At 46.3% G+C, this 11,730-nt stretch overlaps 1 protein-coding gene across 1 annotated transcript in view; it reads right to left on the bottom strand.

Annotated features, from left to right (window-relative positions):
- Xrcc6 (X-ray repair cross complementing 6) overlaps window positions 1-11,730 on the bottom strand; it is a 22,823-nt gene that overhangs the window by 4,055 nt on the left and 7,038 nt on the right. The window contains exons 6-11 of the mRNA XM_029469523.1: window positions 9,496-9,679; window positions 7,764-7,950; window positions 5,961-6,129; window positions 5,512-5,673; window positions 4,089-4,218; window positions 1,709-1,764 (exon numbers count right to left, since the gene is read on the bottom strand). Coding sequence (XP_029325383.1) covers window positions 1,709-1,764; window positions 4,089-4,218; window positions 5,512-5,673; window positions 5,961-6,129; window positions 7,764-7,950; window positions 9,496-9,679 — 888 coding nt within the window. The remainder of the gene's footprint in view (window positions 1-1,708; window positions 1,765-4,088; window positions 4,219-5,511; window positions 5,674-5,960; window positions 6,130-7,763; window positions 7,951-9,495; window positions 9,680-11,730) is intronic.

Genomic DNA, 11,730 nt, shown 5'->3' with positions numbered 1-11,730 from the left:
TGGAACAGAGCAAACCTGGCTTGTCACTAGAAGCTTAGGGCGGAGAGGAGAATAGAAGATGCAGAATGACAACTGTGTCTTCTGTGCACAGAGCAGCGTGGGAGTTAGGAGACTGAAGCCAGAGTCACACAGGTAGAGCTGAAGCCTGCTCTCTACTGCTTTCCTTTTTTTTTTTTGTTTTTTTGTTTTTCGAGACAGGGTTTCTCTGTGTAGCCCTGGCTGTCCTGGAGCTCACTCTGTAGACCAGGCTGGCCTCGAACTCAGAAATCCGCCTGCCTCTGCCTCCCAAGTGCTGGGATTAAAGGCGTGCGCCACCACTGCCCCCCTCTACTGCTTTCCTAGTTGGATGAAACTGAAAGGGGGCCTTGTGTCTTCTAAGCCTGTTTGATCTGTAAAATGGGCACAAAACCAACCTTTCAGGGTTCTTTCATTTTTTTTTTAAAGTGTGTCTGTGTGCACCATGCCTGCAGAGGTCAGAGGTGTCCTGACATAGGTGCCTGGAATCAAAGTTTAGTCCTCTGCAAGAGCTTGCAACTATTAGACATCTTAGCCCCCTTTTCAGTTTCTTAGGAGGATAAAAGGATGGGACTGAGGTGTGGCTATGTGTAGAGGAGAGTTGGCAGGTTTATTTTTAAATATTTCCCACAACAGTATTGCATATGGAACAGCATCTAACACACGGAATGTTTTTTGTTGGTGGTGTGTATGTTTGTGAGACATACACCTGAGATCAAACCCAGAGCTTGTACATGCTAGGAAGGTACATCTCCAGCCCTCCATGGTAGAGTCTTAGCGCTCATACTTTCAGGGGAAGGAGTAGAGCAGGACATTAGAGCTGAAGGGAAAGCCTTTCTTTTTTGGGGGTGGGGGGTGGGAGGAGACAGGGTTTCATATATTCAAGCTGGCTTCAAACTTATTGTGTAGCCACGGATGACCCTGAATTCCTGGTCCTCCTCCCTCCACTGCTCAACATGCTGGGATTACAGGTGTATGCCACACCCAATGAAAAGGATCATTTGCCCAGAACTAGAAGTAACAGGTATCAAAGATGGAATGTGAAAAGGGCTCTAACTTGATGAGAAAATAAAGAAAAAATCTGACTTTTTAAAATTGACTTTAAAACAGACTACAACTGAAGCGTGGTGATGCAATCTGCTAACTCCAGCACCCAAGCAACTCTGGGCTAGAGAGCAAGACATGTCTCAGAAAGTTAACAAAACAAAAACCAAAAAGTCACACCATGTGTCCTGAGAAGATATACAAATGGCCAAGACATATGAGCTGTTCAACTGTCGTTAGCTATCATTAGGGAGATATAAATGAAACCACGATGAGCTATCACCTCACATCTCAGAGTGACTAGCAGCCACGAAGCCCTGGATTCAACTCCTGACACCAAATAAACCTGGCATGGTGGCACTTGCTTGGAATCCCAGCATGGAGAGGTTAAGGCAAGATCAGTAGTTCAGGTTCATCCTAGGCTGCACAGCAAATTCTAGACCAGCGTTCGGGAGGCAGTCAGTAGTAAGCAGACCAGTATCGGGACAAGCCAGGACTACACACTCAGTGTCTGTCTGTCCTTCCTCCCTACATTCGTCCTCCACTCCATCTGTCCTCCCACCTGGAAATGATGTCATGTATCCCAAACCAAGCCCTGAACTCACTATAATCAAGGATGACCTCCAACTGCTAATGCTCCTGCCTCCACCTTCTGAGCGGGGAGCTACAGGCATGGCCCACCACCATGAGTAATAAATATTGTCTCTAAAAGCAAAAATGAAGACAAGGAGTGTGGCGGTGAAGATGCAAAACAGGTAGGAACCATGGAAAACTGTATGGAGGGTCCTCAAATATTAAAGCTGCCACCAGTGAGGTGGCTCCATGGGTGGAAGCACTTGCTTCCAGGGCTTGCTGCTGCACGGCTGACAACTTGAGTTTGATCTCAGAACCCACAGTGGAAGACAAACAATTCCTGAGAGTTGTATACACATTACTTACACACACACACAGATAATAAAATTGTAAAATATTTCAAATAAGGAGCTGGTAAGACAAAGGGACTTGCTACCAAGCCTGAGTACCTGAGTTCAATCCCCAGAACCCACGTGACAGGAGAGAGAGCAAACGCCTTTAGGTTCTTCTCCTCTAACCATGAATTGGTCAAACACAAAATAAATAATAAAGATCTAAGTTTTTTAAATAAAAACTGGAGAGATGGCTCAGCAGTTAAGAGCAGTGACTGCTCTTCCGAAGGTCCTGAGTTCAAATCCTGAAATCACATGGCGGCTCACAACCATCCGTCATGGGATCTGACGCCCTCTTCTGGTGTGTCTAAAGACAGCTACTACAGTGTACTTATATATAACAATAAATAAATCTTAAAAAGTAATAGAACTATCCAAAAATTGAACTTAAGATAACAACAGTATATTAACACCACCATTTCATTAGAACCTATAACAGCCAAAACATAGAAACTTCCACTTAGTTAAACAACATAGCATATTATATACGTTATATATAATATATATTAAGATTATAGTATGGTATATATTTAAGTATATTAGAAGATTAGCCTTCAAAACAAACAAACAAACAAACAAAAGAAGAAGGGTCCAGAGAGACAGCTCTGTGGTCTTCGAGAGGACCAGCACCAATAAAAACCAATCTTTTTTGAAAAAATGTTTTGATTAAAGACAGGAGGAAATGCAGACACTGCACACCAGCACTGCTCAGTCTATATGACATTACCCTGAGGGGCAGACTCAGGGAAGGGCAGGCCTCATGTGCACATCTGCAACAGTCAACTCTCAGGAACAGAAAGTGGCGGAGGCCGAGGGCTGGGCGGGGACAGCAGCTAACCAGCGGGTCTCACACTGCAGCTGGGCAAGATGACAAAGAACAGCGCAGCATCGTCCTGTGGTTTCTCTACAGTGAACTCTTAAGGAGGTGGGTATCATACAGAAAATACAAACTGAAAAACATGGCACGTGACAGGTGTCTGCAGTCATATGTAGGCTCTAAGAGATGTTTTCCATTATTAAAAAGTGACCTGAGAGCCTGCTGCAGTGACCCGTATCCCAGCACTCGGGAGGCAGAGGCAGGCAGAACTTTTGAGTTCGAGGCCAGCCTGGTCTATAGAGGAACTCTCCAGGACAGCCAGGGCTACACAGAGAAACCCTGCCTCGAATTTAATTAATTAATTAATTAAAGTAGCTTGAAGGCTGGAGAGACAGCAAGTAAGGGCACTTGCTGCCCTTGTAGAGGTCTTGGTTCAGTTCCCAGCACCTATGTGGCACTTCAAGCCAGCTTAAACTCCAGTCCTAGAGGATGTAACTCCTTGAACACTAGTCCTAGACAGTGGTGCATGTATCCACATGCATGCTTACCCCTGCACACACACACACGAAATAAAAATAAGTAAGTCTTACAAAGGTAGGGGGCATCGTGCCACAAACCTGTAATCCGAGCATTCAGAACACTGGGGCAGATGGAATACTACAAATTTCAGTCTAGCCTAGCTGTACAGTGAGTTCTAGGCTAGCCTAATTTATGGAGTAAGATCCCATCTAACACAAACAAGAAATAAGCATGTGCCACTCTTTTTGAACTTGTTAAACAACTAGCCTTTCTTTTCTGAAGAAAGCCCAGGCTGGCCTCAAATGTGTAATACTCCAGTATCAATTAGAAAAGGCTGGGGTTACAGGTACACACCACCACTCACGGCTTCTACCAGCACAGGCGGAGACTCTACGAGGTAAGCAGAGTGGCCGCGCAGCGGTGGTGCACGCCTTTAATCCCAGCACTCAGGAGGCTGAGGCAGGCGGATTTCTGAGTTCGAGGCCAGCCTGGTCTACAGAGTGAGTTCCAGGACAGCCAGGGCTACACAGAGAAACCCTGTCTCGAAAACCCAAAAAATAAAAAATAAAAAAAAGCTAAGTAAGCAGAAGCTCTTATGTACTTTTGAAGTTCTTGGTGCTAAGGAATGATTTCCTGGTTTCCCTCTTAGTCTATGTCTAACTTGAATTTCTGATAGGGCTCAACTCTGGAGACGGCTCCAAAAAATGCTCAAGGGTGACCCAGCTCACCTGTATGTGAAGCGGAGCTTTTGAACAATGGCCTTCATCTTGTCTATCTGCTCCTGGTTGGCCGTCACCTTCTCAGTAAAGGGCACCTTCCGCTTGTCATCGGCATACGGGAGGAAGACAAGCTGGAAGCCTGAAGTGGGGAGACAGGTCTTCTGAGATATGACTTACGATTCTGCCGTTTGTCCCTCTGTATACTGTGGTGCTGGGGCTGAGGGTCACAAATCCAATTTCTCCTTTACCAGGGGTCACATGTGAAAGTCAGACTAACAGACAGACTCTCCAGGGACGCACATGAAGCCTGACAGAGAAGGGATGCCCCAACACGGAGCCACAACCAGGCAACAGTGGTTGGTCCCAGCCACTACTTATCCTCCTCCTCCTCCTCTTCATTTTAGATAATCCAGAGCCAGCTGGACAGTACCATCTTTGGGGGGCTAGAGAGGACTGCATTTAGGCAGGACCATCAGGGACACCTAGTGGGAGGCATGAACACTGAATTATCTCAAATATAGAACAGCTTCCCAGTGAGAATGGAGGTTTAACTTGTGTGCCCGAGTTGGCTGGCTAACAAGTGTCAGAGAGGGTCTAAAACAAAAGAGAGTAAGCTCCAGGACATATCCCACAGGACAGTCATAGCTGAGTGTCACAGCTGTGTGTGTCACAGCTGTGTGTGTCATAGCTGTGTGTGTCCAGATGCTGATGCTGATCTGCTCCACCTCTTCCAGGAAGCCTCCCAGGAGTGCTACGATGGGGGCCACCTTGGTCTCTTCCTATTTGAGTTCATTGAATTCATGCCCCAGTTCCAGTTTTTCACCATGGTGGGGGTGAGTTCAGGACCATCTTTGGAATATGGTTCCCCCAAAACTGGAAAATGACCTCTTGTAATCCCACCACTAAGACGGCTTGTTACCACAGGACAGTCATAGCTGTGTGTGTCAGTGCATACCTGTAATCCCAGCACTCAGACGGCTTGGGCAGGAGGAACACAAGTCCTAGCCTGGGCTGCAGAGTGAGACCATGCATGGAGGGGCTAAGAAGAGACTAAAGCAAGACTGACTTCAAATATCTAAGCAGTTTACATTATACCACATAACCTTGGCACTTACAGGACAAAAACCAAGCATGAAGGCTGATGAGACACTTTCAATAAAGAAAAATATCAGCAGAGAAGCCCTGCCACTTGCAGCAGAAATGTGCAAATAGTCAGAATGGAGACAATCCTGAAGCCTGACTATGTGCAAATAGTCAGGATGGAGACAATCTTGAAGCCTGACTATGTTCTCTCTCCACATGACCATCTTGGTGGCCTTGCCTAGTGGACTTACAAAACCTTTTAAGGCTTTTAAACACACATTTCCATGGCTTAATTGATGCTGGGGGCTCAGGTGCTTCAGGCCCCCTAGGGGATCTCTCTGCCACATACCTCCTGGGGTCACCTGAATGTTCTGATCATCTAGCTCCTCTTCCTGTGGCACCAAAGCCACAAAATACGGGGAGACATTCTTGCGGGGTGTGTATCTACACACTGCTATGACCTTCTTCTCCACACACTTGGTGAGCAGAGCGCTGAACAAGGTTGAGCTCCCTAAAAAACAAATGTCACAGTGGCCTGCATCTCCTTCTCCCCTCATGCCCAGCACAGTCTTACAGGTTTTCTTTTCTTTTTTTTTTTTTCCTTCTTCTTCTTTTTACTCCAGCTGCATCTCTTGTAGGTATCTCAGCAGCATCCATTTAGGAAACACAGCCCAACAAACCCAGTGACAGGCGCTGGCTGTCCCTTGAACAACCATTTACCAGGGACGTCCCCCAAAATAGGGTGTCTACACTTTGACCCTTTCGCAGGGACTCTGAGCAGGGAGTCCCGGCACTCACCACTGACCAGGGACTCCTCCGGGTACACGAACAGAGAGGGCCTCAGGTAGTGCTGCTTCTTCAGCATCACCGTGGGCTTAAAGCCCATGAGGATCAAACCTGGCTCATCAAACCGCTTCAGCTCCTCTGTCTCCTCTTTCTCCAGCACAATCTGACGCGTCCCATAAGTCTAAAGGAGAACGGGTCGGCATAGTAAGGGCCACAAAAGGGCTGTGTGGAGATGAACCTGCGGCCACCAAACATCAGCAACTTAGAATTAGCTCTGGGAGGGGCAGGGAGAAGGCAGAGTGGGAAGCGCACTTGCTACACAACTGTGAGGATGTGTTTAGATCCCTGGTGGCCATGTACCACTTGATGTGCCCACAACTCCGGTGTTGGTTTGGGGGAGGACACAGAAGGGTCGTGAGGCTTGCTGGCAGCCAATCTGGCTAGGAAAACCGTAAGCTTTGGTTCCGGGAGAGGTCCTGTCTCAAAGAACTGAGGAGGAGGGGACCAGAGCAGAAGACCCACTGTCCTCCTCCGGCCTCTACAGGCAAGTGGATAGTACACATAGGGGCAGAGTCAAATTTGAGTTTATAACAACAACAAAAGGCCCTTCAGATTTATTCAGGCGACTGAATTAATAAAGAAACTCAGTGGTCAGAGAGCGGCTGCCCCATAAGTCCATCTGACAATCTAGTCCCTTACAAATAGAAGAACATGCTTCATACCTCGTATCCTTCAAGCAGCAGGAGAAACCATCTGGTATGAAATGTATACTCAAACAAAAAGACAAAAAAAAAAACCTCATGGATTGAATAAAAATATTTCTTTTAGTCAGTTGGGTCCTGAACTTATATAAAAATCTGATCCTCTCCCACATTTTACATAATTAAAGAGGATGTGTTCAGCCAGGCATGGTGGGGCATGCCTTTAATCACAGCAGTAGGGAGACAGGCAAGTGGATCTCTGAATCCAAGGCCAGTCTGGTCTACAGAGTGAGAACCCATCTCAAAATAACAAAAGGTCATGCTTGCTTTTCAATATCGCATCCTGGTAAAGAATGTACAGCAGAGAGAGGACGAGAGAGAGAGAATGTACTGTACTTTCTTTTCATGCTCAGAAAAACAGATGTGGTCATTTCAAAGGAAGGAAAAAAGATCTGACTAGTTCAGCAAGGAGAATTTCTCACTAACGAATAGTGAGCTGCATGTATATAAACTCTAACTCCTCACTCACCACCTGGGGTAACCACAAAGATCTCGTTGTCGCTGTACTTAAACGGTTACAGTAGTGTGTGCTAAGCAAGCCACCAACACCTGGCCTGTCCCTTGACATATGCCATAGCTGCAAGGCCAGCTGCTTCCTGTCCTGACTGCTTATCCAGAAAGACGCAGTTTACAGTGACTTTCTTCACTGGCTAGCTTGCTCAGTGAGTCTGTCTGGTTTTCTTTCCCCCAGACACGGTCTCTACACAGTCCTGTCTGTCCTGGAACACACTCTGTAACCCAGGCTGTCCCCAGAGATCTGCCTGCTTTTGTTTCCTGAGTTCTGAGATTCAAGTCATGTGCCATCATGTCCAGCTCCTGTTGTTTAAAGAGTTATTTATCTGCATGTATGTATGTGCACCATGTGTGCATGCCTCATGCATACAGAGGGGTCTAATCTCCTGAAACCAAAGTATGGTTGGCTGTAAGCCACCATGTGGATGCTGGGACCAGAACCTGGGTACGATGCATGGACAGGATATGCTGAGCCACCTCTACAGGTCCACCTCCTTGTCAGTTCTTAAACAAGATTTGGTAGGAAAGGTTAGCCACCTACCAGAGACCGCTTGGTGTCACTAGGCAGGAGCAGACTGCCGGTGTTTACATTAAAAGTCCTTGTCTTGGTTTTCACTGGTTCATTCGTTTCCCGATAGAGTCTCACGGGAAAAGGCTTGTTAGCTTTCTGGACCAAGTTATAAATACCCACCATGAGTACTACGTCTTCACCGAGCTTAAACTTTAACCTGGGGGAGGAAAGGGAAAGAGAAACAAAGCAAGTATGAGCGAGCAGACTGTACTTTCCTATGTAAAAGGTTTTCACAGCATCCAAGTTCCAGTCTGTGTTACTCTGTCCAATAACCTTAGTCCAAACACAAATAGTGAGTGGGCTGCAGACAGAGTTCAGCACTGGGCATGGGGGCACATGGCCAATCCCAGCAGGTGAGGGACTAAGACAGTAAGACGCCCTGAATTCAAGGCCAGCATGGGGAACAAATATGACCAAGTACCAGGTAGGCAGGTCTACACACAAGACGCTGTCCCAAACAGTAATAAGAACAAATGGAGAGGTGGAGAAAAGGTAAAACGCAGCCAAGCATGATAGTAGACATCTGAAAACCCAGCTTAGAATACACAGCAAGACCCTGTCTTTAATAAATAAATAAATAAATAATTGAAATCTAACAGGGCTGGCAAGATGGCTCGGTGGTTAAGAGCACTGACTGCTCTTCCGAAGGTCCTGAGTTCAAATCCCAGCAACCACATGGTGGCTCACAACCATCTGTAATGAAATCTGATACCCTCTTCTGGTGTGTCTGAATACAGCTACAGTGTACTTACGTATAATAAACAAATCTTAAAAACAAAATCTAACAATCTGATTATTATTCACCTCATGCTATTAAAAAAAAAATCAATTAAAGCTAGGCATGGTAGTCCACGCCTTTAATCCCAGCACTTGGGTGGAGGCAGAGGCAGAGGCAGGTGGGTCTGATTTCAGGGCCAGCCTGTTCTACAGAGCAAGTTCCAGGACACCCTGAGCTACACAGAGAAACCCTGTCTGGAAAAACAAAAGCACTTATTTATCTGGGGGGAGGGTGCATATCCACAACACGGGTGTGGGAGGGCAGAGGACAGCTTGAGAAGTTGGCTCTTTTCCTCCACTACAGGGATCCCAGGAGGAGAACTCAGGCCGTCAGGCTTGGCAGCATGCACCTTTACCTAGAGAGCTAGCTTATTAGCTGAATGATAATATAATTTTAATGACGATAACTAACATCTGGCAGCTGGAGAGATGGCGCAGTGGTTAAGAGCACTTACTGCTCTTCCAGAGGTCCTGAGTTCAATTCCCAGCATCCACATCAGGTGGCTCACAACCGTCTGTAATTCCAGTTCTAAGGAATCCAATGCCTGCTCCCCTGTTCCATACATAGGCACCCATACATATATATAACTTATCAGTACATAGCATCTGCTAAGCGTACTTGTATGTTAGATGTCTCTGACTCACTCCTTACGATAAATAACCTAATGGTGCAGATGTCACTACCACCTGCCATGGACAGAAAGGGGAGGAGGTACCAAAGGATGCTCAGAGTACTTAGCGCGCGCTCAAGGACACAGAAGGCTGCTGCGTTACTGTGGAGACACACCCTGCTGGGGAAGAGAACTGACAGTTCATGCTATCCCGAGGAGGCCAGTGGGAGAACAGTGTGGGGAAGTCAAATCTATGCCTTGCCTGCAATTTGTTAAAGGAGGTATGAGCAGGCTAGCCCAGGCTGGGTGCCCACCTGGACAGAACTCGCTTTTTGGTCTCCTTGGCTCGAACCTTCCTTAGCAGGTCTTCCAGCTTGCTTGACTCCTCAAAGTGAACCCCAAGGTCCTCGTCCTCAGCGGTGGTGATGATGTCCCTGTAGAACTTGGATACATTAAAGCCTTCTGGCTTCTTCAGATGCATCAAGTCAAGGAAGATCCCTGGTGCGAAGAAAGATTAAAACCAGGGATAGCGAAGGACAGCAAATGGGAATTACTGTTTCTTCTCTTGAGACAGAACTCACTTTGTAGGCCAGGGTGGCCTGGAATTCAGAAATATATCTGCCTCTGATCAAAGGAGTATGCTACCATACCAGGCTAAGTTTGTTTATTTTTATGGGGGAAGGGGCCTTAAATTTTTGTTTAAACAGAGATGGTGCCAGGCCAGATGTGGGGATGTATATTATATTTGTAATACTAATTCTTGGGAAGCAAAGGAAGGAGGAATGTAACAAGTCCATACGTCTACATGGCAAGTTTTGGGCCAGCCAGAGATAACAGGTGAGACTTTATTTCCATAAAGAAAAAATTTGAAAGATCATATCTATACCAGAGAGGCTGAGGCAGTAGGACTGCTGTGAGTTTGAGGCTAAGTTGGGCCACATTTGAGTTTTGGGCCATCATGAGTTACAGTGTGGTCTATTTATTTGTTGTTTGTTTATTTATTTATTTTTGGTCTTAAAATAAGAAAAGGGCTATCATAAGTTATGATGTATCCTATTTATTTATTTGGGTCTCAAAGATGGAACAAAGCAGTCATGTGAGGTGGTGCAACATGCCCATAATCCCAACACCCAGGAGGCAGGTCAGGGTTAGAACCAGGAAAGCAAGGTTACCCTAAGTTGCACAGCAACCTCCAGAGCAGCTTGGGTGACAAGAGAATCTGAATCTACCAAACCGACAGGCAGTGCTCAGTGTCTTGCTATGCGACCTAGACTGAAGGTCGTAGACTAAGCAATCCTCCTGCCTCGGTCTCCCATATATCTGAAGCTATGAAACAAAAACACTGCCCAACTCTAGCATTTGCTTTCAGTTAAATGGAAATGGATCTCATTTGCTGGTAGCCCAGGCTGGACCTGTATTCTTCTTGCCTCAGTCTCCAAAGTGCTGGGATTTGAGGTATGCATCACCAGGTACAGGCAAACATCCTTGATTCTTTGTTTTAAAGATGTATTTACCTGTTATACCAGTGTTTTGTTTGCATGTATATCTGTACTTCATGAATGCAGTGCGCACAGAGGCCAGAAGAGGGGGATGAATCGGCTTCTGATGCTTCCTTCTCTAGGCTAGCATGACAGTGCACAACATTAACCCCATCACCTGGGAGGCTAAAGAAGAAAGATGGCCTGCTTGAGGCCTGCCTGGCTACAGAGCACTTCCAGACCAGCACGGCTTATATAACAAAGCCACCACAAACAAACAAACAAATAAACAAAAAGACCCAAAACAAACAAACAAAGCTCCCACAGAATCTAGATAGACTATTAACATTTTCAGGACCTACAGAAGTGCTATGCCATTCAGCTGTTACAAGTACTTCCAACAACTTTCAAACAGCCACCATCCACTGCATCACTGAGGTCAGAACAAGTAAGCTGTGGTGGAGACTGTAGCCAGATGGAAGGCGACAGGCCACACTAGTGTCTCCCCCTTGGCTCTGCTTCATCTTTCCTTTGTCTCTTGGTGGCAAAAGCAATGCTTGACCTCAGCTATAAAGAAAGTAAGTTAGGAGCAATTAAAAAGAATAAGAAGGGCTGGACAGTGATGGCACAGACCTTCAATCCCAGCACTCAGAGGCTGAGGCAATGGATCTCTGTGAATTTGTGGCCAGTGGGCCTACAGGTCAAATTCCAGGACAGCAAAGACTACAGAGAGAAACCCTATCTTGAAAACAAAAATGGAAAAAAAAAAAGCAAAACAAAACAGAAGAAAAAGAATAAGAAGGGGTGGGCTGAATAGTTAAGATCACTGGCTGCTCTTCCAGAGGCCCTGGATTTGATTCCCAGCCCCACGTAGCAGTTCACCGTTGTCTAATGCCAGCACCAGGAGCTACGATGATGACTTAACTACCTCTTCAGGCCTGTACAGGCACCATGCACAAAAGTGGGGCACAAGCCGGGCGTGGTGGCGCATGCCTTTAATCCCAGCACTCGGGAGGCAGAGGCAGGTGGATTTCTGAGTTCAAGGCCAGCCTGGTCTACAAAGTGAGTTCC

Source organism: Mus caroli, chromosome 15 (assembly GCF_900094665.2).
Source record: "Mus caroli chromosome 15, CAROLI_EIJ_v1.1, whole genome shotgun sequence".
NCBI classification, from domain to species: domain Eukaryota; kingdom Metazoa; phylum Chordata; class Mammalia; order Rodentia; family Muridae; genus Mus; species Mus caroli.
This window is presented reverse-complemented; position numbering and strand designations above follow the sequence as displayed.